The 23533-nt window shown below is 49.4% G+C and overlaps 1 protein-coding gene across 2 annotated transcripts in view; it reads left to right on the top strand.

The window, feature by feature from the left end:
* The window catches only part of serp (chitin deacetylase-like protein serp), a 29449-nt gene extending 6191 nt beyond the window's left edge, over nucleotides 1–23258 (top strand). Inside the window, exons 3-7 of one of the 2 annotated variants that reach the window (XM_053789681.2) lie at nucleotides 7536–7685; nucleotides 9155–9254; nucleotides 20690–20778; nucleotides 21145–21374; nucleotides 21672–23258. In XM_053789681.2, coding sequence (XP_053645656.2) covers nucleotides 7536–7685; nucleotides 9155–9254; nucleotides 20690–20778; nucleotides 21145–21374; nucleotides 21672–22503 — 1401 coding nt within the window. In that variant the 3' untranslated portion in view covers nucleotides 22504–23258. Of the gene's footprint in view, nucleotides 1–7535; nucleotides 7686–8478; nucleotides 8579–9154; nucleotides 9255–20689; nucleotides 20779–21144; nucleotides 21375–21671 lie in introns of both variants that reach the window. The other variant, XM_053789687.2, reaches the window with a different exon arrangement.
* The last annotated feature ends 275 nt before the right edge of the window (nucleotides 23259–23533 follow it).

The following is a 23533-nucleotide window of genomic DNA, read 5'->3' as shown; positions in this document are numbered from 1 at the left end:
ATTACTATTTATCAAACACACACACACACACACACACACACACACACACACACACACACACACACACACACACACACACACACACACACACACACACACACACACAGGAACAGAATGTTTCAGAGATAGGGCACAGCAACAATGGGTCAAATGGAAGATGAAAACTCAGATGAGTCGCAAGGATATTAGGAAGTATTTCTTCAGTCACAGAGTTGTCAGAAAGTGGAACAATCTGGGGAGTGATGCAGTGGAGGCAGAAGCTATACATAGCTTTAAGAAGAGGTATGATAAAGCTTTAGGAGCAGGGAGAGAGTGGACCTAGTAGCAATCAGCTACTAGGTTCACTCTCTTCCTGCCAGGAGTTGTGAATCCACTCTCTCCCTGCCAGGAGTTGTGAATCCACTCTCTCCCTGCCAGGAGTTGTGAATCCACTCTCTCCCTGCCAGGAGTTGTGAATCCACTTTCTCTCCCTGCCAGTTGTGAATCCACAAATAGGTGAATACAAATAGGTGAGTACAGACACACACACACACACACACGCGCGCACACACACGCACACACACGCACACACACGCACACACACGCACACACACACACACACACATACACACTAGTAAAACCAAGATAGTTTATCTGATGATATGAATCATTAGTCCACACAAATCTTTGATGTAACATTCACGATGGTGGACTGCGATAGCACTAACTTGTTATAGAAATATTTAATCTGCAAAGTTTTCAGTTTCGGCTATATTTTTTTTTTATTTCTGTATAGTCCTTGTGGCTTAGCGCTTCTTTTTTATTATAATAATAATAATTCGGCTATATTTGCAATACATGGTAACTTTCAGGCTTATACATAATCTGTAGGTTCTAAAAGTGTCCATTACTGGAAACAGGTGAGAGGTTCTGGAAATCTAAGCCAGTCTTAAATGGCCTATGCTGTATAGCCCTTGTGGTTTAGCGCTTCTTTTTGATTATAATAAAATAAATTAAATGGCCTACCATAATTCACTAGCGACTCCTTGATTCTGAAAGCTTCTGAAGGCTTTACAAGCAACTGACGTTCGGGTAGATAAGTCTCCTGTCTTGCGGTCCGTGATTTGCCCGCGACGTGACAGTCACAGATCCATCAGCTGACGAAGACATCGAAATAACAAAGTTGAGAGTGGCGAAACTCCGGACACCCGCTTAACTACTTTCTCCCTGCTTGACGCCAGATGGCTAACCTCCTGCTGACGGCAGCGGACTCCTGCTGGTCTGCATACCTGTTCCTCCCTAGCCTGCCACAAGGACCTGCTCGCCAGCCTGCCTGACCAGTCCAGCACCTCATGGATGACGCAAGCTTTGGTTCTGCTTCACTCGTTACTTCTAGAATTCTCAAACGGGTTAAATTTCTTTGGCTTAGAGTCCTAGGCTCAATTTTAGGGATTTTAGAGATTGCTCTAAAAGATTATTTTGCTCAATGATATCTTCGGCCAAGGTTTTGGCGCTCACTCTGTTCCTTCACAGAGATCTTGTTGATAAAAATATGGTAAAATGATGCTGGTTTAGCTGCTTCGTGCTATTGTTTGAGGATGATGACGGTGGTGTAGTGACCGAAGGCAGAATATTAAGCTTTTGAGTTACGTCAATGTGCGATACAGTGAGTCTTTCATTAAGACGTCTTACGAGAGTCACTGCAAGTCTTGAACTACTGACTCAGCTAATCCATGGTGTTAAATTTTTATTAAACATTTTATTTCATCGCCATCGTTCGTGGATCTTACTACGAAGGTAATGATTTTAGGTTCTAATGGCCTCTTTAAATTCGTCTAAAAGAATGCAAGTAATCAGTATTTTTCAAATGAAAGATTCTGTTCCCTTACCGTTTGTGGAAATCTCATGTTTAAGAGGGGGTGACAGTGAATGTTGCATATGCAAGCTTGAGGGACTCCCTGTAAGCAAGTGTACAGTTAAAAGTGAAGGTATTCAGGTTTGAGGAACTTCCTGCACGACTGTTCAAGTGTACAGTTAAGAGTGAAGCGGGACGCGTCTCCTTAGTCAAGGTTAGGTGGAGGTTACATGACAGCCTCTCTCTTTCTCCCCCCCCCCTCACTCACATCTCACCCCCCTCTCACCTCATTCCCTCATGGTTTCCCTCCTTCCTTTCCTTCCGTCCCGCCCTCCTTTCTTCCCAGCCTCTCCTCCACTCCTACATCTTTCTTATAATTCCCTCTATTCCCTGACTGTTACGTAACACCGCCACAACTCTGAGTGCACGAACTTCAGATCTGCTTGTTAAGTAACGCCGCAACACCTTGCTTACCTTGCCTGCGCGATTACACTGGGGATGATTGTCTTACTTTTTCCTCCCTGTATATATTTTTTTGGAGAGAATTCGTCATTTATCATTGACGGATATATTTAATAACTAGATTTTTATTAATGAGGATAATGCCATCACTTTTGACGACAAGTAATTAAGCTGCCTTAGTCAGACAGAAAATATCAATAACATTTAGTGCATTTCCCCTGTGCTATCAGTACTCTACCGAGAGAGAGAGAGAGAGAGAGAGAGAGAGAGAGAGAGAGAGAGAGAGAGAGAGAGAGAGAGAGAGAGAGAGAGAGAGAGAGAGAGAGAGAGAGAGAACCATGCAGTATACTGAATTTTCAGTGTATAATAGTTAACGAATTTTTCCATTACCTCACATTGATATATAAGAGTCACGTCCCAATGACGGTTCCGAAGGTTCTTTGCTGGTTCTAATTTTCATTGTTTCGCTGTCAAAGAATCAAATTCACCAGTGACTCAGGTTCGTCACAGTCGGTGTCCAACCTGTTAGTGTTCACTGAGATGCCAGATAAAGCCTTTTTTATACCGAGGTTATCTGGTGGTGGTTCTTGTTGTAATAGTGACAGTAATGTTGCAAGTTGACTCAGGAGTTCAGATGACTTTACACAAGACGCATCGTACCCCCCCCCCCTTCTTCCTTTCATTTTTCCCCTTTTCCTAAATTTCCCCCACCTTCCCTCATTTTCAAAAACCTTACACTTCTCGAAACACTTCTGTTATGCTACTCACAGGTGTACTGCTGTTTACCTTATGTGACAGACAGAATTGGTAGAGTGTCACTTGCCTACTAGGGATGGTATAGTGATAGTGTGTCATGCACATGCTAAGTACAATATAGTGGTAGTGTGTAATGCACATAGTAAGGACGGTGTATAACGAGTCAGGGGCTGTCACTAAATGGGTAGAAAACTCTTTCTGTGTGCGTTCACTGTGTACTCACATACTCGAGCTTGTGAAGATCAAGTTTCAGCTCCTGGTCTCTCTCTTATTGTTCAGTCACACATATTTGATTTATAGCCTTTTGGATCCACTCACGTCTATCCCTTGGTTTAGGTTTCTCTCATATTACTGCCCCTAATTATCTCTCTCTCAATCGAAAAATAGTCTTCTTACCCCTTTCTTGATTTGTTTCATTAATGTCAGCTTCTCGTAATAGTTCAGTAGATTTTTAACACGGTGTTGACAATGTCTAAACACATGTGGGTATTATCGTGATGGGATCTCTTATCTTCTTGTGGTTTACTAGCCACATCATAATTGCATTTTCCATCACTTTCCACAGAAGGCACGTCAAGGATACTGACCTTTTGCTTAATACTTCCTTTCTAATTTAATGTTGGTAAACTAGGAGCAATGTGTGCTTTCCAGCTTTACGACAGTTTCCCTGTCTCAAGCGTCTTGTATATGCTCACTATTGGCTCACACAAGGCTTCACCTCTTTTTAGTATCCATGGCGATTTCTTGTCTATACTACAACTTCATGCAAGAGTATTATGAAGTTCTCCAGTTCTGCTTGACTTTGTGGTTCCCCTTTCACTTCATGAACAAGTTTTTCTCTCCTTTATGGAACATCCATTAAAATCTTCAGTTGAGTTCATCAACCACACATTTATTTTTTTTTGTTAATATGTCCTCTTACAGCAATCTTATTACTTTAACTTTCTTGGGTTTTTTGCCTTATGTGGTTATTATATTCATGGGAAAGTGCTAAACCCGCAAGTCACACAGTACCTTGGGAATCGAAGCTAATAGGGGTTTTCCTCAATGAATGGTTTATGTGGCTACATAATATTTTCAAATCTTTTTGGTTTTGTTGTCATTCTCCGAGTACTTCTCTGTCTCTCCTCACTCGAACACAGCATTTAATCCTGCCTTTCCTGCATAGTTTTTTTATTTATTTTATGTCGTGATTTACGCACTATTTCTTCCAGGTTCATGTATGTTCCACTTTGGCTTCATAGCATCTAATTAAACCATGCACTTCCCTGGTATTCTTCATTTCGTTCTTTCCTAAGAGTGTTAATTTTTTAAGCCTTCTATCACTGTCTGTTTCTACAAGGGCCTATTTCTTCCAGTCTACGCACTGTTACCCTCTGGATAATTAATACAGTAGTGTTGTTTTCATATTCCTGCTTGGGTCTCTCTTGTATGGTTTGCGATTGTTTGTCATGACACCTGTCATCGCCTTGGGAACATTTATCATTTCTGCTACATTGTCCATTAAGATCATATTGTTCAGGCTTTCCATTCTATATTTTCTCCATTTAATACTAACCATCAGGGCCATTCCCTCTTTATTAAAGTTTTTATGTTTTCTCAGTATGTCTTTTCGTTACATTACATAATTTATTAAACACAAAAAAAATCACTTGTTGTGGGTCTTAATCATGAAAACTTATTAAAGTGTACCACTGTTTACCCTTCCTGGGATGCGGCAGAAAAGCAACTGCTAATTTACTTGTGCTGTTATGAAGTGGGGATGTATACGATCACGTACGTAAATAAGGATAGACATTGGCCTGATAGCAAACACAAAACCTCCTGGTTGAACAATGATGGAGTCCTCGAGGATCCGAAGGGGTTATTATGTTATATCACTCTAAAAAATATTACAGTTGTTGTTACACTATGTTACTGAGATAACTGTTTTGTGTTAGTTACATTTATACACTCTGATTCTGCCACCCAGTAATGAGTGAGGAGGGGGATGATGTTCTAGACTGGTTGATCTTTAGGACTATTCTAAGAGACAGTAGGCATGCGTAGGCTGGAGGAGCAGTGGGAAGGTGGTGTAGAGAGCTTACTGCTGAAGATAGGGTAGAAGAGAGTGATGAAATTGTGGAGGGGTGGTCAAAATTGGGAAAGGGTGCAAGAGGGAAGGATTAACCTTCTTTTAGATGGGTATTTAGAGTGGGAATAGGTACTGTGAGTGAGACATATCTGTGATATACTTGGGAGAGGTTTCGGGGGTAAGAAATTGTGGTGTGTTGTCTGGGAAGAAGGTAATTAACAGGGGCAGTGATAAGTTGAGCCTGTTTGTGCGCATGCGCGTGTTCATACAAGTGTGAGTGATAGGGTGTGTACACACCTAGGGATTTATAGAGGTTTTTCTTGCAAGGGTCAAGTTTTAGGCTCCTGGCCCCACTTTTAATTTAAAAAAAACTTTCATTGTTAGTTTGTATCCTCTTTGGTCTCTATACAGTGTGTGTGTTCCCACAACCTACTGTTTCCACGTTTTTTACTACCCATATACCCATCCTTAAACCTAATCTGGGTGTCCAGTTTCCATCTTTGCTCTCCTGTTCTTGATCCTCTTATGTCAAACACACGCTTCTGTCTACCTTCTCTCTCTCTCTGTGTGTGTGTGTGTGTGTGTGTGTGTGTGTGTGTGTGTGTGTGTGTGTGTGTGTGTGTGTGTGTGTGTGTGTTTGTTTCCATCCGTCCGTGGCCGTCCTTAGTGGTGCCAGCAGCAGACAAATCTTTATTCAGTTCTCCTCACTTTCACTATTGTTGCCAATGAGTGAAGAATGCCGTAATTTTAAGCGCCTGCCAAACAGTGCCTAGAGCGGCAGAATGAAACTTGTGTGATGAATGGTTTGAAAAACCGACACGATGAAAATTGAGACACTTATGCAACATATGGGAATCTTTATTCAGGAAACGTTTCGCCACACAGTGGCTTCATCAGTCCAATACAAAATAGAAAGGCGTAAGGAGAGGAGAAGTTTGAGGTAATCAGTCCCTCAGCCTGGAGTCGATGTGTTCAGTCCATCTTGTACATTCTACAAGATTGATGGACTGAACACATCGATTCCAGGCTGAGGGACTGATTACCTCAAACTCCTCCTCTCCTTACGCCTTTCTACTTTGTATTGGACTGATAAAGCCACTGTGTGGCGAAACGTTTCCTGAATAAAGATTCCCATATGTTGCATAAGTGTCTCAATCTTCAGAATGAAACTTATTTCTTATTCTTTCTGTTTCTTCGTAGTGTCTGAGATTACTAGTCTGACGATTTGAAGGATATAAGAAGACATGCTAAAAGTATTTGGCTTCAGTATTTTTTTGTTTTTCAATTAACTTTAATTCAAGGCCCAGAATTATCTTTATGAAATTTCATCTTAAAACAACTATACGCACAATCTGTTCCAGAAAGAGATGTGTGGTAAAAAATACGAACACGAACTACCAATGGCCGCCACTCACATGCGCTGGGCTTGGCTCCGTCAAGGCCAAGTATCATGTAAAGAGCCATGCAAACACATCAGTCAGCCAAGCAACGCTTCGACTGAGGCATTTAAACCATGATTAAGCAAATTGTTTGGTTACTTAAGGGGTAGGAGGATGAGTAAGAAGGTGGGGGGCCAAAGATGAGGAGGGTAGGAATGAAGGTGGGAAAGAGTAGTTAAACGTGATATGAGACTGCTGGCAAAGAGGATGATTGGGAGTTAATGAGGGTGAAGGAGCCTAAGGAATGAAAATATGGGGAGAACAGATAAGGTGGGTAGTAAATTAAATAGAATGGGGTACAACTTATAATGGAGGAGTGGATTAAAGAGGCTGGCTTACTGAACACGGTAGTCTGTGGGGAGCAAGGCTGGCAGAACGGTACGGTACGGAATTCAGTACGGTATAATTGATTTTTTTTGTTGTTAAAAAGTACGGTACGAAATTACAGTACGATAATTCCTTAAGGTATAGTACGGAATTCTTCAGGAAAAAAAAAAAGAATAAATACATTCATTACCTTACCATACTGTCAGTCTTGACAAGCAGACACTATGGTGGTGTCCTTTGTTTGCTCTGTTTGCCTCTACGTTTATTGTCTACATTCGTTATCACACGAACGCGATAGACAGTGATACAATTACGCCTATACATTACTATGGGACGGTATACAGACCAATGGATTACACGCAAAGGCATACACGGACATTCAAATAAAAATCTAATTCAGCAAAGCTATTTCATTCGGCCTTAGCCTTAGGGCTTAATTACTCTAATCTGTAACAACCACCGTTTCTCGTAACTGTATCTACTGCCAACCACAACAACCGCTGCCTCCCATAAACATTACCTCCTAACAACAACAACAACAAATTCTTACATCCACAGTAATTACCAAACTACTAATGTCTCTCACCACAACGCCACTGCCTCCCAACAAGCGCTAACCGCAAACCTTTCTCGCCTCCAACAGGGTCTTCAAGCTCTGCGCTGCCCCCACGGGCTGGCCTTCGACTTGGAGTTGCAGACGTGTGACTGGAAGGCCAACGTCAAAAACTGCGCCGACAAGCAAAAGATCAAGAAGGCAAAGCCGCTCTTCAACACCGAAGAACCACTCTGTCAGGTAACACCTCGGCATACAGTCACACCTCCCTGGTACTGCCGTGATCACATATACTGATTTATATACATGGATACATAATTTTCTCTTTAAATGACTTGTTCTTTTTTCCGTCTGTGGTTTACAACGCTACTGTTGACCTTAATTGTAACTTTCAGGTACCTCAAGAATGTCTGTCAATTGCTGTTAACTTTTTAGATATGATTTCATCATTTGTGTCATATCTTACTAAATTAATAATCTTTATTAAACAATACGTAGATTTAAATAATTTATTTTGTGTTGTTCGTGTTTAGTAAAGCCTACGTCTACAATAGGCTGTGATGAAAAATTACCTTGTAATTATGTATGCTTAACGAGTCGCAGTAAACGAAGAGATCTTTAATGACATTTGCTCTACTAATACTGGATATTGATGTAGGATTTATATGGGAAAGGAACTGAAATTACACACTGTTGATTACATTAGAATAGTAGTTAATGAAACACCGGTTGCACTAGGATAATAGCTCCTGCACCATTACGGACAGCGTTAGGAAAATAGCTATTGAAATATTAATAGTTGTCTTAGGATATTAGCTAATGAAATATTAGTAGTTGTATTAGTTTATTAGATACTAAAATAGCAGTTGCAGAAAGAAATTAGCTACTGAAAAAACTGCTAGTGTCATTAAAATGTCTACAGAATCGCTGTTGTAATTTTAAGTTTAGATGAGCGAATATTATTCTAAAACTGTAAGAGCAAATAGATGCTGCCATAGATATTAGGATGATTATCTCTGTCCCATAATGATAGGAGAACCAACTAGCATGCGGTAACGGCGAGTGTATTGAACGTATCTTGTTCTGTGACGGCAAACCCGACTGCAAGGATGAGTCCGACGAGAACGCCTGCGGTAAGTTGTCTGACTCCCATTTCACTACTGACGGAGCTCACAACACTACAAGAAACAACAGCAAACAAAATAGAATCACGATGCTTTTGCGATTATCGACACATCTATTTTGGTAATATCTTAAGTCATTTAATGTGGCAAAAGAAATATTTAGAACAAGGTCAGATCAAGTAAATGTCACTAGATCACCTACGACTTCTGCGGTGTCATTGGTGCTCTCTGGGATCACCATTATGGGGGTAGCCGAAGAATGGGGTCATCTAGTATTTATTGAATAAATGTTGAACTGTCTCGAATTCACGAAAGCATCGAACACACGCAAAAAAGGGCTTCGGAAGAAATAGGAGGAACAGACACATCGAGGAAATGCTGCTCATCCACCGTCCACTGCCTCAGAGCCCAGGGATCCCTCAGTGTTTACTTGAGGCGTTCTTGGCTCCTGATGCAGGGTAGTAGCGTAGGTTGGTGTAGGAAGCGTAGAGGTACTAAACGGTATTTTGTGTAGTTCACGGACCCCATTCACTGTACTACTTCCCTCTCCCCAACCTGACACCTGGGCTGTGGCTTAATTTACAGGAAAACTTTTTGGCGTGTGGAGACAGTACCTGTATGGACAGGACTCTCTTCTGTGACGGCAAGCCTGACTGTAGCGACGGCTCAGACGAAAACGCATGTGGTATGTACCCATGCTTGTGTTGATGGCCCGTTACAGCCGCCCATCCTCACTATCACGCCAACTCTAGCTCACTCTCCTGACTTACTCACATTTAAACTTCTACTGTAATTAACTACACTGCAACTTTTGGACTGCTTAAAGTAAAAAAAAAAAAAAAAACTCTCATTCTTCTTAAGGATCAAACTACTGGCTTAAACAATAAATTCCTAGTTTATCAAAGATGTAACTGCAGCCTTCACTAACAATTTAGCCCTGAAGCCTGTGACTTACCAGGAGTGGAACTGGAGGGGTTCTGTTCCCGTATGAAACCCCCGAGACTCACTAACCCACAAATTCTACCATAACTCCCACTGACTAAACCCGCTCTCTCTCTCTCTCCCTTTCTCCCGCTTTCTCTCTCTCTCTCTCTCTCTCTCTCTCTCTCTCTCTCTCTCTCTCTCTCTCTCTCTCTCTCTCTCTCTCTCCCACTCTCTCTCTCTCTTCAACGTCCCCTAGCTCATTCTACAATTTTATTTAAACATCACATAAGTAAGAGCATTTATGAAGTCAAGAAATATTCAAGTACGCCACTACAACACTGAAAAAATATCATTAAACATAATATGATTTTTCGATTCCGGGCCTTCCAAGAGCCGCTGCTTCAATTATAAAACACATATTTTATTTATCAAATAAAAGGCAACAATTTTGCTTACCAGCACTATAACTCAATTATTAAAAGTTAACATTACCATACACACATACACACACACAAACCAGCGCGCGCGCGAGCGAGCACACACACACAAACAACTGCATCTGTAAATAGGTGAATACACACTTGAATGAATGTAAGTGCTCTCACGCACCAAGACTCCTCCACCACCCTCACTCTCCTCCTCTACTCTACCACCTTCCATCTAGACCCCTCACACTTCTCCATCACCATCAATCTCTTCCACCCTCACTCCCTTCACCCTCACTCTCCTCCACCACCCTCACTCCCTTCACCCTCACTCTCCTCCACCACCCTCACCCTCCTCCACCACCCTCACTCCCGTCACCCTCACTCTCCTGCATCACCCTCATTCCCTTCACTCTCACTCTCTTCCACCGCCCTCAGTCCCGTCACCACCCTCACTCCGTTCACCACCCTCACCCTCCTCCATTACTACTCTCACCCTCCATCACCACCCCTCACTCTCCTCCATCACCACCCCTCATACTCCTCCATCACCACCCCTCACCCTCCTCCATCACCACCCCTCCCCCTCCTCCATCACCACCCTCAACCTCCTCCATCACCACCCCTCCCCGTCCTCCATCACCACCCTCACCCTCCTCCATCACCATCCCTTCCCCATCCTCCATCACCACCTCTCACTCTCCTTCATCGTCTCAACCTCCTCCATCACCTCCCTCACTCTCCTCCCTCACCACCCCTCACTCTCCTCCATCACCTCCCCTCACTCTCCTCCATCACCTCCCCTCACTCTCCTTCATCGCCACCTCTCAACCTCCTCCATCACCTCCCCTCCTCTCCTCCATCACCATCCCTCACCCTCCTCCATCACCACCCTCACTCTCCTCCATCACCACCCTCACTCTCCTTCATCGCCACCTCTCACTCTCCTCCATCACCTCCCCTCACTCTCCTCCATCACCACCCTCACTCTCCTCCATCACCGCCCCTCACTCGTCCTCCATCACCTCCCCTCACTCTCCTTCATCGCCACCTCTCAACCTCCTCCATCACCTCCCCTCACTCTCCTCCATTACCTCCCCTCACTCTCCTCCATCACCTCCCCTCACTCTCCTCCATCACCTCCCCTCACTCTCCTTCATCGCCACCTCTCAACCTCCTCCATCACCACCCCCTCACTCTCCTCCATCACCACCCCTCACTCTCCTCCATCACCACCCCTCACTCTCCTCCATCATCACCCCTCACTCTCCTCCATCACCTCCCCTCACTCGTCCTCCATCACCTCCTCTCACTCTCCTCCATCACCTCCTCTCACTATCCTCCATCACCACCCCTCACTCTCCTCCATCACCACCCCTCACTCTCCTCCATCATCACCCCTCACTCTCCTCCATCACCTCACCCTCACTCTCTTTCATCGCCACCTCTCACTCTCCTCCATCACCTCCTCTCACTCTCCTCCATCACCTCCTCTCACTCTCCTCCATCACCTCCCCTCACTCTCCTTCATCACCTCCACTCACTCTCCTCCATCACCACCCTCACTATCCTCCATCACCACCCCTCACTCTCCTCCATCACCACCCCTCACTCTCCTCCATCACCACCCCTCACTCTCCTCCATCACCACCCCTCACTATCCTCCATCACCACCCTCACCCTCCTCCATCACCACCCCTCCCCGTCCTCCATCACCACCCCTCACTATCCTCCATCACCACCCCTCACTCTCCTCCATCACCACCCCTCACTCTCCTCCATCACCACCCTCACCCTCCTCCATCACCACCCCTCCCCGTCCTCCATCACCACCCTCACTCTCCTCCATCACCACCCCTCCCCGTCCTCCATCACCACCCTCACTCTCCTCCATCACCACCCCTCACTATCCTCCATCACCACCCCTCACTATCCTCCATCACCACCCTCCTCTCCTCCCATCACCACCCCTCCCGTCCTCCATCACCACCCTCACCCTCCTCCATCACCACCCCTCCCAATCTCCATCCCACCCTCCACCCCTCCTCCATCACCACCCCTCCACTCTCCTCCATCACCACCTCTCTCCTCATCACCACCTCACTCTCCTCCTCCCACCACCCCTCATATCCTCCATCACACCACCCCTCCCCATCCTCCATCACCACCTCACCCCTCTCCATCCCACCACACCTCACTCTCCTCCATCACCACCTCACCCTCCTCACCACCTCCCCGTCCTCATCACCACCCTCACTCTCCTCCATCACCACCCCCCTCACTCTCCTCCATCCACCCACCCCTCACTGTCCTAAACCTGCACCCCTCACTATCCTCCATCACACCTCCCCGTCCTCCATCACCACCTCTCTCCTCCATCACTACCTCCACCTCCTCCATCCACCACCTCCATCTCCATCACCGCCTCCTCTCCTCCTCACCACCCCCTCACTATCCTCCATCACCACCTCTTTCCTCCTCCATGCCCACCCCCTCCCCGTCCTCCATCACCACCCTCCTCTCCTCCATCACCACCTCTCCTCCATCACCACCTCCCATCCTCCCTCACCACCCTCCTCTCCTCCTCCACCACCCCTCACCTCTCCATCACCACCCCTCCCCATCCTCCATACCACCTCACTCTCCTCCATCACCACCCCTCACCTCCATCACCACCCTCACCCTCCTCCATCTGCCCCTCCCGTCTCCATCACCACCCTCACTATCATCACCACCCCTCCCCGTCCTCCATCACCACCCTCACTCTCCTCCATCCCACCACCTCACTCTCTCCCATCACACCTCACTCTCCTCCATCACGCACCCCTCCACCCTCCTCCATCACCACCCCTCCCCATCCTCATCACCACCCTCACTCTCCTCCACTCCACCACCCCTCACTCCTCCACTCCACCACCCCCCTCCGTCCTCCATCACCACCCTCACTCTCCTCCTCCCACCACCCCCCTCACTCTCCTCACATCACCACCTCACTATCCTCATCACCACCCCTCTCTCCTCCACTCCACCCACCCTCACTCTCCTCATGCCCCCTCCTCTCCTCCCTCCCCACCTCACTACTCCTCCACTCCTACCTCCTGTCCTCCATACCACCTCCGTCATCCATCACACCTCACTCCTCTCCTCCATCACTACCCCTCACTCTCCTCATCACCACCCTCCACTCTCCTCCATCACCCCACCCCTCACTGTCCTCCATCACCACCCTCACCCTCCTCCATCACCCCTCACTATCCTCCATCACCACCCTCCCGTCCTCCATCCACCACCTCCTCTCCTCCATCACCCCACCCCTCACTCTCCTCCATCACACCACCCCTCACTCTCTCATACACCACCTCACTATCCTCCTCACCACCCTCCTCTCCTCCTACCACCTCACTCCTCCATCACCACCCCTCACTATCCTCCATCACCACCATCACTCCCCATCACCACCACCCCTCACTACTCCTCCATCACCCCCTCACTCTCCTCCCATCACACCCTCACTCTCCTCCATCACCCACCCCTCCTCCTCCTCCACTCCACCACCCCTCACTATCCTCCATCACCACCTCCACAAGTCCTCCATCACCACCTCACCCTCCTCCATCACCACCCCTCACCCTCCTCCATCACCACCCCTCACTATCCTCCATCACCACCCTCACCCTCCTCCATCACCACCCCTCACTATCCTCCATCACCACCCCTCACTATCCTCCATCACCACCCCTCCCCGTCCTCCATCACCACCCTCACCCTCCTCCATCACCACCCCTCACTCTCCTCCATCACCACCCCTCCCCGTCCTCCAACACCACCTCACCTCCTCCATCACCCTCTCCTCTCCTCCATCACCACCCTCACCCCTCTCATCACCACCTCCTCTCCTCCTCCACCACCCACCACCCCTCCTCCACTCCCACCACCCCTCCCATCCTCCCTCCCTACCCTCCTCTCTCTCCACTCCCCACCCCTCCTCTCCTCCATCTCACCCCTCCTCTCCTCCATAACCACCTCATATCCATCCCACCACCCCTCACTCTCTCCATCACCCCTCATCTCCTCCATCACCACCTCCCGTCCTCCATCACCACCCCTCACCCTCCTCCATCACCACCCCTCACTATCCTCCATCACCACCCCTCACTATCCTCCATCACCACCCCTCACTATCCTCCATCACCACCCCTCACTATCCTCCATCACCACCCCTCACTCTCCTCCATCACCACCCCTCACTATCCTCCACTCCCACCACCTCACTGCCTCCTCCATCACCACCCCTCACTATCCTCCATCACACCTCACTATCCTCCTCCCACCACCTCACTGCTCTCATGCCACCCCTCACTCTCTGCTCACCACCTCACTCTCCTCCATCACCACCTCACTCTCCTCCCTCCACCCCTCCTCTCCTCCACTCCACCCACCTCCTCTCCTCCACTCCCCACCCTCCCCGTCTCCATCACCACCCTCACCCCTCCTCCATCACCCCACCCCTCCACTATCCTCCATCCCCACCCCTCTTCCTCCATCACCACCCTCTGTCCTGTCCGCCACCCTCCTCTCACCATCACCACCCCTCCTCTCCTCCATCACCCACCCCCCTCTATCTCCATCACCACCCCCCTCCTCTCCTCCATCACCACCCCCTCCTCTCCTCCATCACACCCTCACTATCCTCCATCTACCTCTCCCCTCACCTCCATCACCACCCCCACCTCACTGCTCCTCCCATCACCCACCCCCTCACTATCCTCCTCACACCTCCCCATCCTCCTCACCACCCCTCCTCTCCTCCACTCCACCACCCCTCTCTCTCCATCACCCCTCACTATCCTCCATCTCACCACCCCTCACCTACTCCTCCACTCACCACCCCTCCATCCTGCATACCACCCTCACCCCTCCCACCACCCCTCCGTCCTCCATCACACCCTCATATATCCATCACCACCCCTCCGTCCTCCATCACCACCTCACCCCTATCATCACCACCCCTCCGTCCTCCATGCACCTCACCCCTCCTCCATCACCACCCCTCACTCTCCTCCATCACCGCCCCTCACTCTCCTCCATCACCTCACTGTCCTCCATCACCATCCCCTCACCCTCCCTCCATCCCCCACCCCCTCCCCGTCCTCCAACACCACCCTCATCCTCCTCCATCACCACCCCTCACCCTCCTCCATCACCACCCCTCCCCTCCTCCTCACCACCCCTCATACTCCTCCATGCCACCCCTCCCTCTCCATCCCCACCCCTCACCTCTCCTCCACCACCCTCCCACCTCCTCCACTCACCACCCCTATACTCCTCCACTCCACACCCCTCGCTTCTCCTCACCACCCCTCACACCCCTGCTCATCACCACCCTGCCCCCTCCTCCATCCTGCCCTCCCCTCCTCCATGCCACCTCCTCCTCCGTCACCTCCATTCATCATCACTTACCCCTCATGCTCCTCCATCTCACCTCATGCTCCTCCATCACCACCCCTCGCCTCTCCATCACCACCCCTCCCCTCCTCATCACCACCCTCATGCTCCTCCATCACCACCCACCTCATACTCCTCCATCACCACCCCTCACCTCCTCCCATCACCACCCCTCTCCCCCCTCCTCCATGCACCACCCTCACCTCTGCATCACCACCCCTCCCCCTCCCTCCATCACCACCCTCAGCCTCCTCCATCACCACCCTCCCCCCCCTCCTCCATCACCCACCTCAACACTCCTTCATCGCCACCTCTCAACCTCCTCCATCACCTCCCCTCACTCCTTCATCACCACCTCTCAACCTCCTCCCTCCTCCCTCCATCTCCTCCATCCTCCCCTCACTCTCCTCCATCCTCCTCCTCTCCTCCATCCTCCCCTCCATCTCCTCCATCACCACCCCTCCCCTCACTCTCCTCCATCACCACCCCTCACTCTCCTCCATCACCACCCCTCACTCTCCTCCATCACCTCCCCTCACTCTCCTCCATCACCACCCCTCACTCTCCTCCATCACCTCCCCTCACTCTCTTCACTCTCACTCTCCTCCATCACCTCCCCTCACTCTCCTCCATCACCTCCCCTCACCTCCTCATCTCTCCTCACACTCACCACCCCTCACTCTCCTCCATCACCTCCCCTCACTCTCCTTCATCGCCACCTCTCACTCTCCTCCATCACCTCCCCTCACTCTCCTCCATCACCTCCCCTCACTCTCCTCCATCACCTCCCCTCACTCTCCTCCATCACCACCCCTCACTCTCCTCCATCACCACCCCTCACTCTCCTCCATCACCACCTCTCACTCTCCTCCATCACCTCCCCTCACTCTCCTCCATCACCACCCCTCACTCTCCTCCATCACCTCCCCTCACTCTCCTCCATCACCTCCCCTCACTCTCCTCCATCACCTCCCCTCACTCTCCTCCATCACCACCCCTCACTCTCCTCCATCACCACCCCTCACTCTCCTCCATCACCTCCCCTCACTCTCCTCCATCACCACCCCTCACTCTCCTCCATCACCACCTCTCACTCTCCTCCATCACCTCCCCTCACTCTCCTCCATCACCACCCCTCACTCTCCTCCATCACCACCCCTCACTCTCCTCCATCACCACCTCTCACTCTCCTCCATCACCTCCCCTCACTCTCCTCCATCACCACCCCTCACTCTCCTCCATCACCACCTCTCACTCTCCTCCATCACCTCCCCTCACTCTCCTCCATCACCACCTCTCACTCTCCTCCATCACCACCCCTCACTCTCCTCCATCACCACCTCTCACTCTCCTCCATCACCTCCCCTCACTCTCCTCCATCACCACCTCTCACTCTCCTCCATCACCTCCCCTCACTCTCCTCCATCACCTCCCCTCACTCTCCTCCATCACCTCCCCTCACTCTCCTCCATCACCACCTCTCACTCTCCTCCATCACCACCCCTCACTCTCCTCCATCACCTCCCCTCACTCTCCTCCATCACCACCCCTCACTCTCCTCCATCACCACCCCTCACTCTCCTCCATCACCACCTCTCACTCTCCTCCATCACCTCCCCTCACTCTCCTCCATCACCACCCCTCACTCTCCTCCATCACCACCTCTCACTCTCCTCCATCACCACCTCTCACTCTCCTCCATCACCACCTCTCACTCTCCTCCATCACCACCTCTCACTCTCCTCCATCACCACCTCTCACTCTCCTCCATCCCCTCCCCTCACTCTCCTCCATCACCACCCCTCACTCTCCTCCATCACCACCTCTCACTCTCCTCCATCACCTCCCCTCACTCTCCTCCATCACCACCTCTCACTCTCCTCCATCACCACCTCTCACTCTCCTCCATCACCACCTCTCACTCTCCTCCATCACCACCTCTCACTCTCCTCCATCACCACCTCTCACTCTCCTCCATCACCACCTCTCACTCTCCTCCATCACCACCTCTCACTCTCCTCCATCACCACCCCTCACTCTCCTCCATCACCACCTCTCACTCTCCTCCATCACCTCCCCTCACTCTCCTCCATCACCACCTCTCACTCTCCTCCATCACCACCTCTCACTCTCCTCCATCACCACCTCTCACTCTCCTCCATCACCTCCCCTCACTCTCCTCCATCACCACCCCTCACTCTCCTCCATCACCACCTCTCACTCTCCTCCATCACCTCCCCTCACTCTCCTCCATCACCACCTCTCACTCTCCTCCATCACCTCCCCTCACTCTCCTCCATCACCACCCCTCACTCTCCTCCATCACCACCTCTCACTCTCCTCCATCACCTCCCCTCACTCTCCTCCATCACCACCTCTCACTCTCCTCCATCACCTCCCCTCACTCTCCTCCATCACCACCCCTCACTCTCCTCCATCACCACCTCTCACTCTCCTCCATCACCTCCCCTCACTCTCCTCCATCACCACCCCTCACTCTCCTCCATCACCACCCCTCACTATCCTCCATAACCACCCCTCACCCTACTCCATCACCACCCCTCCCCGTCCTCCATCACCACCCTCACCCTCCTCCATCACCACCCCTCCCAGGCCTCCATCACCACCCCTCACCCTCCTCCATCACCACCCTTCCCCATCCTCCATCACCACCTCTCACTCTCCTTCATCGCCACCTCTCAACCTCCTCCATCACCTCCCCTCACTCTCCTCCATCACCTCCCCTCACTCTCCTCCATCACCTCCCCTCACTCTCCTCCATCACCTCCCCTCACTCTCCTTCATCGCCACCTCTCAACCTCCTCCATCACCTCCCCTCACTCTCCTCCATCACCACCCCTCACTCTCCTCCATCACCACCCCTCACTCTCCTCCATCACCACCCCTCACTCTCCTTCATCGCCACCTCTCACTCTCCTCCATCACCACCCCTCACTCTCCTCCATCACCACCCCTCACTCTCCTCCATCACCGCCCCTCACTCTCCTCCATCACCTCCCCTCACTCTCCTTCATCGCCACCTCTCAACCTCCTCCATCACCTCCCCTCACTCTCCTCCATCACCTCCCCTCACTCTCCTCCATCACCTCCCCTCACTCTCCTCCATCACCTCCCCTCACTCTCCTTCATCGCCACCTCTCAACCTCCTCCATCACCACCCCTCACTCTCCTCCATCACCACCCCTCACTCTCCTCCATCACCACCCCTCACTCTCCTCCATCATCACCCCTCACTCTCCTCCATCACCTCCCCTCACTCTCCTCCATCACCTCCTCTCACTCTCCTCCATCACCTCCTCTCACTCTCCTCCATCACCACCCCTCACTCTCCTCCATCACCACCCCTCACTCTCCTCCATCATCACCCCTCACTCTCCTCCATCACCTCCCCTCACTCTCTTTCATCGCCACCTCTCACTCTCCTCCATCACCTCCTCTCACTCTCCTCCATCACCTCCTCTCACTCTCCTCCATCACCTCCCCTCACTCTCCTTCATCACCTCCTCTCACTCTCCTCCATCACCTCCTCTCACTCTCCTCCATCACCTCCCTTCACTCTCCTCCATCACCTCCCCTCACTCTCCTCCATCACCTCTCCTGAATCTGCTCCTCTCATCTTTCACTTTTCTCTCTCTCTCACTTCCTTCTTCTTTACTATCGTGATACACATCTTATCTTCAAGTCTTCACTATTACCTATGAAATAATATTTATAAACTGGTATTATTTACATTATAATATTCCCGCCGCACATTGCCTCTCACAGTATTCACTTGTTACTTATAATTTAGCCCTTTCACGCTGACATTATTTATGGTGCATTACTCCTACGCTAGTATTCCTTGTAATACAGCATTTTTCGCTGGTATTTATCATAACACAGCATTATCACGCTTTTATTACATATGTTACGATAGTTTCACGCTGATATTAATCCAAAATACAGCATTTTCACTTTGATTTTCCCAATGATACAGTTTTCCATTCGATCTGATGTCCCACGCACAACTTGCATGTTGCCACTAACATCCTCACTGCTTTGTTGCCCCACCGCAGCTTGCACACCCCAGCCGCAGTTTGCGCACTCCAGCACCCATCATAGACCGCAAAACATCCTCCATCTACCCTCTGTTCACCTCTACATGTTTAATCCATTCAAGATTCTTTTGGATGCATTTGGATAATATTAAACTTTTCGAAATCAAGTAAAATCTTTAGACCTATTGTAAACCACTGATCATTAACTTTTATAGGTACATTATTTTTATTTATAAATCTTATACTCTTGATAATGTTATCAATTCATATAATGTAATCATTTATCAGTGAAGGTCTCTCTGGAATTTGTGAATATATTGTAACTATATTAAATATTAAAATCAACACTATCCACCCTTCTTTCCAATGTCCACCATTCCTTACCCTTGTCACTAATGTCCACCATCCCCTACCTTTGTTACTCATACCCATCACTTCTAAGTTTTGTTATATATAGCCACAATTGTTCTTCCTCACTCCACCAACCCCTCTCACTCGCTCCCTCCACCAACCCCTCTCACTCGCTCCCTCCACCAACCCCTCTCACTCGCTCCCTCCACCAACCCCTCTCACTCGCTCCCTCCACAAACCCCTCTCACTCGCTCCCTCCACCAACCCCTCTCACTCGCTCCCTCCACCAACCCCTCTCACTCGCTCCCTCCACCAACCCCTCTCACTCGCTCCCTCCACCAACCCTTCTCACTCGCTTCCTCCAGCAACTCCTCTCACTCGCTCCCTCCACCAACCCCTCTCACTCGCTCCCTCCACCAACCCCTCTCACTCGCTCCCTCCACCAACCCCTCTCACTCGCTCCCTCCACCAACCCCTCTCACTCGCTCCCTCCACCAACCCCTCTCACTCGCTCCCTCCACCAACCCTTCTCACTCGCTTCCTCCAGCAACTCCTCTCACTCGCTCCCTCCACCAACCCTTCTCACTCGCTTCCTCCAGCAACTCCTCTCACTCGCTCCCTCCACCAACTCTCGTCCAAGTACACCTATCTTCCTCGTCTGCAAAATAACCTGCACACAGAAGAATGCAAAATATAACGACGTTTCGGTCGGACTTGGACCATTACCTAGTCCAAGTCGAACCGAAACGTCATCATAAGTTTCATTCTCCTATGTGCGGATTATCTGTGTACTGTTCAAATCACAGTATTGTGCTTTTTATCCTTATCCACACAGTCTTCTACAACCATCTATTCACAGTTAACTCTCTTCCTCACTATCATCATCCCAACTAAGACCGCCCACCCTCCACCTGCAGATATAAACACTGACCCCAACAGCGCCCCTCCCTGCAACCCTGATGAGTGTCGCCTCCCTGACTGTTTCTGCTACAACAATCCCAATGAGGTAAGGGCAACCCACCTCCAAGGTCAGCCTTGTTTCTTTGTCATGGTTACCAAGGTTATCACAAGACAAATCATTCTTTTTGTTATTACTATATAAAGAAGACTATATTTTATTTGGAAGGTAAAATCACATCAGAATTATTCCCTCACAATTATTTAAAAGTCTTCGGAAATTGAACTGGTTCCCTCTCAAAAACATGTTTATTCGCTTTAAATTAAATTCATATAATACATTAAACGACAGATACTATTTCATACTAATACCGAATGGTTGTATAACGAACTAGATTTTGTGACGTGCTCGGTACATATAGATCTGTAAGATACGGAGATGAAGCCAGTCTACTAATTCTTCTCTCTGGTGTAGATCCCACACAAGATGCAGCCGAGCTCCGTGCCCCAGATGATCATGATCACCTTTGACGACGCCATCAACAACAACAACATGGACCTCTACCAACAGATCTTCGACAGTCGTTTCAACCCTAACCAGTGTTCCATCAAGGCTACCTTCTTCGTCTCCCACAAGTACACCAACTACTCCGCAGTTCAAGAGATGCATAGACTGGGTCATGAAATTGCTATCCACTCCATCAGGTGAGGTTGAAGGAGGTTAAAATTTAGATCAGGTTTAGGAAGCAGTACGTAAAAATTCATGTCAGGGTGTAAAAATTAATGTCAGATATTATCTTGCATGAGGTTGATTTCGCTTTACCCTTTAAAAAGTTATAACCGCATGTGAAAAAGTGAAATAAAACGCACAAAATTTTATTATGACTGAATAATACAAAAAACTTATAAGAATTTCTCTTCACAGAAAATAAAAGTGTAAGTTGATATAAATATTCCACGACGTTGTGTTTTACTAGGCATAACAAGTTTTATTTCCTACAGTCATAACGACAGCGAGAGCTTCTGGAGCTCAGCCAGTTATGACGAGTGGGAGCGTGAGATGGCCGGAGCGAGAGTTATCGCTGAACGTTTCGCAAACATCAGTGACAACTCCATCATCGGGCTGCGTGCACCTTACCTGCGTGTTGGAGGTAATAACCAGTTCAAGATGATGGAGACGAACACATTCCTTTACGACTCAACCATCACAGCGTCTCTACAAAACCCACCACTGTGGCCCTACACTCTGTACTACCGTATGCCTCATTCCTGCCACGGCAACTCCCAGAACTGCCCCACTCGCTCGTTTGCCGTTTGGGAGATGGTCATGAACGAGATGGATCGCCGTGAGGAGCCAACTATCCAAGAAGACCTGCCTGGCTGTGCTATGGTCGACTCTTGCTTCTCCAGTAAGCCCACCTCCGACCAGTTCTACCAGTTCCTGACAAACAACTTCGAGCGCCATTACCATACCAACCGCGCTCCTTTCGGTCTCTTCTTCCACTCTGCCTTCCTCAAGAACAATCCTGAAATCCTCGATGCCTTATTCTACTGGCTGGACGAGACGCTACAAAACAACGATGACGTGTACTTCGTGACAATGACTCAGGTGATCCAGTGGATCCAGGATCCTCAGCCCGTCAACCAGCTTAAGAACTACGAACCCTGGAAGGAGAAGTGTAACCCCACCGGTTCTCCTTTCTGTTACGGTGGCACCAACTGTGAACTGAGCACTGACGAACTTCCGGGAGAAACTATACGCCTTAACACCTGCATGCGCTGCCCAAACGAGTACCCCTGGTTAAAAGATCCTTTGGGCGAGGGATACTTCTAAACTATTCCGCTGCCGGTATACCACTGTAGCCTGCTTCCCTGGGCGAGCCAGGCCCCCTCCCCTTGGGTGCAGTTTCTTTTATGTAAATATTGTTTTATAATTTGTACATGATTGTGTCTAGGCAAGCGTTATCGCGTTCCAGATTGACAGTCGTCCGTCAGGCCAAGGCGTATGGAGCAGCTGCTCAAGCACGGTACCGTAGCAACAATGGCACCCTGAAAAGCAGTACCCAGACAAGGACGGTACGTGGCAACAATGTTGCCCTGAAAAGATCGGTACCCTGACAAGAACGGTACCGTGAAAAACTGGGGCAGGTTCCACTGCCGGGGTCAAGGTGAGGTCGCCTTAAAGGCGGGTCTCCACTTTTTTTGGATGCTCGCAGCGGCCCCTTCATATTTACTGGTGCTGGAGACGCCCTTCCCTCTTCCTTAGGCCACCCACAACTCCGGCCCTTCCATGCGGCCGCCCACACTGTCGTCCTCACTCTAGGCGGCCCAACCCCCTTCCCTCCTCACACCACCGGGCTTTCCTAGGCGGCCGCCCACACCGCCGGCCCCCAGGCGGCCGCCCACACCACCGGCCCCCAGGCAGCCGCCCACACCACCAATCCCTTCCTCCCCAGGCGGCCGCCCACTCCCCACGCACATCTGAACTTTTACGTAGCTGTGATGATCGTCTAGAATTATAGCGTCACTTGTTTTTACCTTCCATATTATGTTTAATGTTACTCAATAAAGAAAAACAATATTCCTCAACACTGCTTTTATTTTCATACATATATCTTCACAACCTGGTGTTGTATATCTTATTATTATTAGCAAATCATCTGCAGGAGGTTTGAAGGGCATTTCCTGAATTATTACCTGCATATAATTTGGGTGAGGTAAGTGGGACTTGAGTCACAGTAGGTCACAGAACTGAAACTCCTTCGATTACCCACTTGTACACCTCTTTCACAAAAAACTAGACCTAACATTAAATTAATAATTATAATATTAAAACCAGCTATGGTAAAATTATGATTAAGTGG

This window comes from Cherax quadricarinatus, chromosome 31, assembly GCF_038502225.1.
Source record: "Cherax quadricarinatus isolate ZL_2023a chromosome 31, ASM3850222v1, whole genome shotgun sequence".
Lineage (NCBI taxonomy): Eukaryota > Metazoa > Arthropoda > Malacostraca > Decapoda > Parastacidae > Cherax > Cherax quadricarinatus.
The sequence above is the reverse complement of the archived record's forward strand: the minus strand, read 5'-3'. Positions and strand labels throughout refer to the sequence as shown.